A 2,818-nucleotide genomic window follows, 5' to 3' on the forward strand; every position below is an offset into this window, starting at 1 on the left:
CCCCGAGGAATTATCTTCAATGCTATCCCCATGGCCATTTTACCAATGGGGCATGGACATTGTGGGACCATTCCCAGTCGCCGTCGGAGGGGTCAAATGGTTGTTAGTAGCAATTGACTACTTTTTCAAATGGATTGAGGCAGAAGCGTTAGCCACAATATCAGCCAACAAGGTTCGCCGATTCTTCTACCGACAGATCATCAGTCGATTCGGTGTTCCGCACACCATTATAACATATAATGGCACACAATTCGTGGACAGAAAATTCAATCAGGTCCTTCAGGATTTGCATGTTAAACACCGATATACGTCGGTTGAACATCCACAAATGAACGGATTGGCAGAATCTGCGAATCGAGTTCTCAAACGCGGTTTGGAAAGAAGATTAGAAGCAGCAAAAGGGGAGTGGCCTGAACAGTTAGACTTTGTGCTATGGGGATACAGAACAACCAAACACTCAACCACTGGTGAAACCCCATTCCGCATGGTCTACGGTTCTGAGGCTATGATCCTAGTTGAAATTGGGGAACCATCATGGAGAAAGATGTACACAGACTCAGACAACAATTCGCAGGCATTACTTCATAATTTAGACACGGTATAGGAAATGTGTGAGATCACGCATGTCAAGGAAGAAGCACTCAAACAGAGGATTACAGCGCGCTACAACTTAAAGGTTGTCAAACGAGGCTTCAACGTGGGCGACTTAGTCCTACGCAGGGCGGACATTGGCAATAAGAACGCGCGACAGGGCAAACTGGCTGCAAACTGGGAAGGACCTTATCGCATCTACAGCAAAACTGATAAGGGGGCATATGTCGTTGAGACACTATCTGGCCTTACTATCCCACGCAAATGGAACACAGACAAGCTTAAGACATTTTATAGCTAAGTCTCTCACGACTCACACACTGTTATCTTTGAGCTTTTGTCTTTCATTATTATTATGTCAAATAAAATGAACCAGATTTCCTTTACTATTGATCAATCTCTGCATTAAGTTTCCAAATCACAGGATCACAAACGTTCCTGTCATACAGGGTTCTCTCACGAATCCTCCAATTTACAAGAAACCTCTCACGGTTCCTATCAACTTACAGGGTTCTCTCACGAATCCTCCAATTTACAGGAAACCTCCCACGGTTCCTATCAACTTACAGGGTTCTCTCACGTATCCTCCAATTTACAGGAAACCTCTCACGGTTCCTATCAACTTACAGGGTTCTCTCACGAATCCTCCAATTTACAGGAAACCTCTCCCGGTTCCTATCAAATTACAGGGTTCTCTCATGAATCCTCCAATTTACAGGAAACCTCTCATGGTTCCTATCAAATCACAGGGTTCTCACACGAATCCTCCAATTAACGGGATACCTCTCACGGTTCCTAACAACTTATAGGGTTCTCTCACGAATCCTCCAATTTATAGGACACCTCTCATGGTTCCTATCAAATTACAGGGTTCTCTCACGAATCCTCCAATTTACAAGACACATCTCGTGGTTCCTATCAAATTACAAGGTTCTCTCACGAATCCTCCAATTTACAAGACACCTCTCCTGGTTCCTATCAAATTACAGGATTCTCTCACGAATCCTCCAATCAACAGACTTGTCAACAAAGATCTCCTCAATAGATCACAAGCATACAGGTCGCGATCCCCAAGGATGTATCGTGATCTTTCACGCTCAAACGCGATGGCATAACCAAAGGTATGCAAAAAATAAAAATATTTTACAATAAACTGTTTAGACATACAACATGCAGATATAGTGTTTAAGCGCCATATGGCGTACACACCACAACTCCAACATGAAAATCATACAATCGCGACGCTATGCAGACATGGTGTTCAAGCGCCATACGGCGTACACACCAGAGCGCGGCCTCGTTCACTTTACAGGACTCTATACTTAAAGGATTCCTTTGTAACAAAGCACGAAATGCATATGATCGCGGCGCAACATACAAATAGAATAGACTTCAGCTGCGTTACAAAGAAGGTGAAGAGCAATATGAAGAAGGATGAGAAGGGTAATACCCTATTACAAAGAATGCAAATTTTCAACCGATTAACAACAATCTACAAAAAGAGAGCAATGCAAGCATTCGTTCAACAACAGATATATATTTAGCAAAATAACCTCAAACGTCATAAACTTCAAAATTTGCGGAAACAATGTCCGCATCATTGTTATGGGGATACCCCCTTACACATACTACAAATAAAAAGAAGCAGAAGATATATAAAGGACATCAGCATATCAGCGATAAACTTCAAATGGTCTGGATTGACATGTTTTGAGGAGTGTCAGCAGCGCGCTCATCATTAACAGCAGGAGGATCTTGAGGCAACGGCACTTGCAAGGATAGCGCAGTCATGTCTGTATCCATCGCGCTAATCAGCTCCACTGGGACCTCTTGATTTTGCTCATTCAGGGTCACCAGCTGGCCATCCTTGAAGTAATGGTAGAAGTGGACATTCTCCAGTTTGGCTGAGGGGTTGAAGAAACGCACTTGTTCGATCACGTTAACGAAGGTACCCTCCGCCTCCTTCTCGAACAACTCCTGATACCTCTTAACCTCAGCGGTCAAGTGGGCCTTTTCATCAGCCCAGGTATCAGCGTTCCCTTCAAGCTCCAGTATGCGCTTCTCCAGATCAATCTTCTTTGCCCCCAGGCTTCTGTTGGCAGTCGTCAGCTTCTTTATCTCAGCATCCTTCTTCTCCATCTCAACCGTCAGCAGGGCAACCTTGTCCTCAAATGTCTTCAATTCGGCTTCAGAAGCAGCGCGCTGTTGGGCATTTTCTGCTTTTAAC

General features: G+C 44.0%; 1 protein-coding gene across 1 annotated transcript; it reads left to right on the forward strand.

The window, feature by feature from the left end:
- The first annotated feature begins 52 nt into the window (after positions 1–52).
- Positions 53–1,400, forward strand: LOC133294073 (uncharacterized). Its single transcript, XM_061492728.1, has 2 exons — positions 53–598; positions 1,041–1,400. The coding sequence occupies exons 1-2, from the start codon at positions 53–55 to the stop codon at positions 1,398–1,400; spliced, it is 906 nt and encodes a 301-aa protein (XP_061348712.1).
- The last annotated feature ends 1,418 nt before the right edge of the window (positions 1,401–2,818 follow it).

Source organism: Gastrolobium bilobum, unplaced genomic scaffold, assembly GCF_033153095.1.
Source record: "Gastrolobium bilobum isolate Gb01-03AN ecotype WA unplaced genomic scaffold, APGP_CSIRO_Gbil_v1 utg679784, whole genome shotgun sequence".
NCBI lineage: Eukaryota > Viridiplantae > Streptophyta > Magnoliopsida > Fabales > Fabaceae > Gastrolobium > Gastrolobium bilobum.

Excerpts from the sequence above, each read along its gene's own strand:
- LOC133294073 (XM_061492728.1), top strand. The coding sequence starts at position 53 with ATGGACATTGTGGGACCATTCCCAGTCGCCGTCGGAGGGGTCAAATGG. Across the intron at positions 599-1,040 it reads TACTTCATAATTTAGACACG|GGTTCTCTCACGAATCCTCC; the intron begins GTATAGGAAATG and ends CCTGTCATACAG.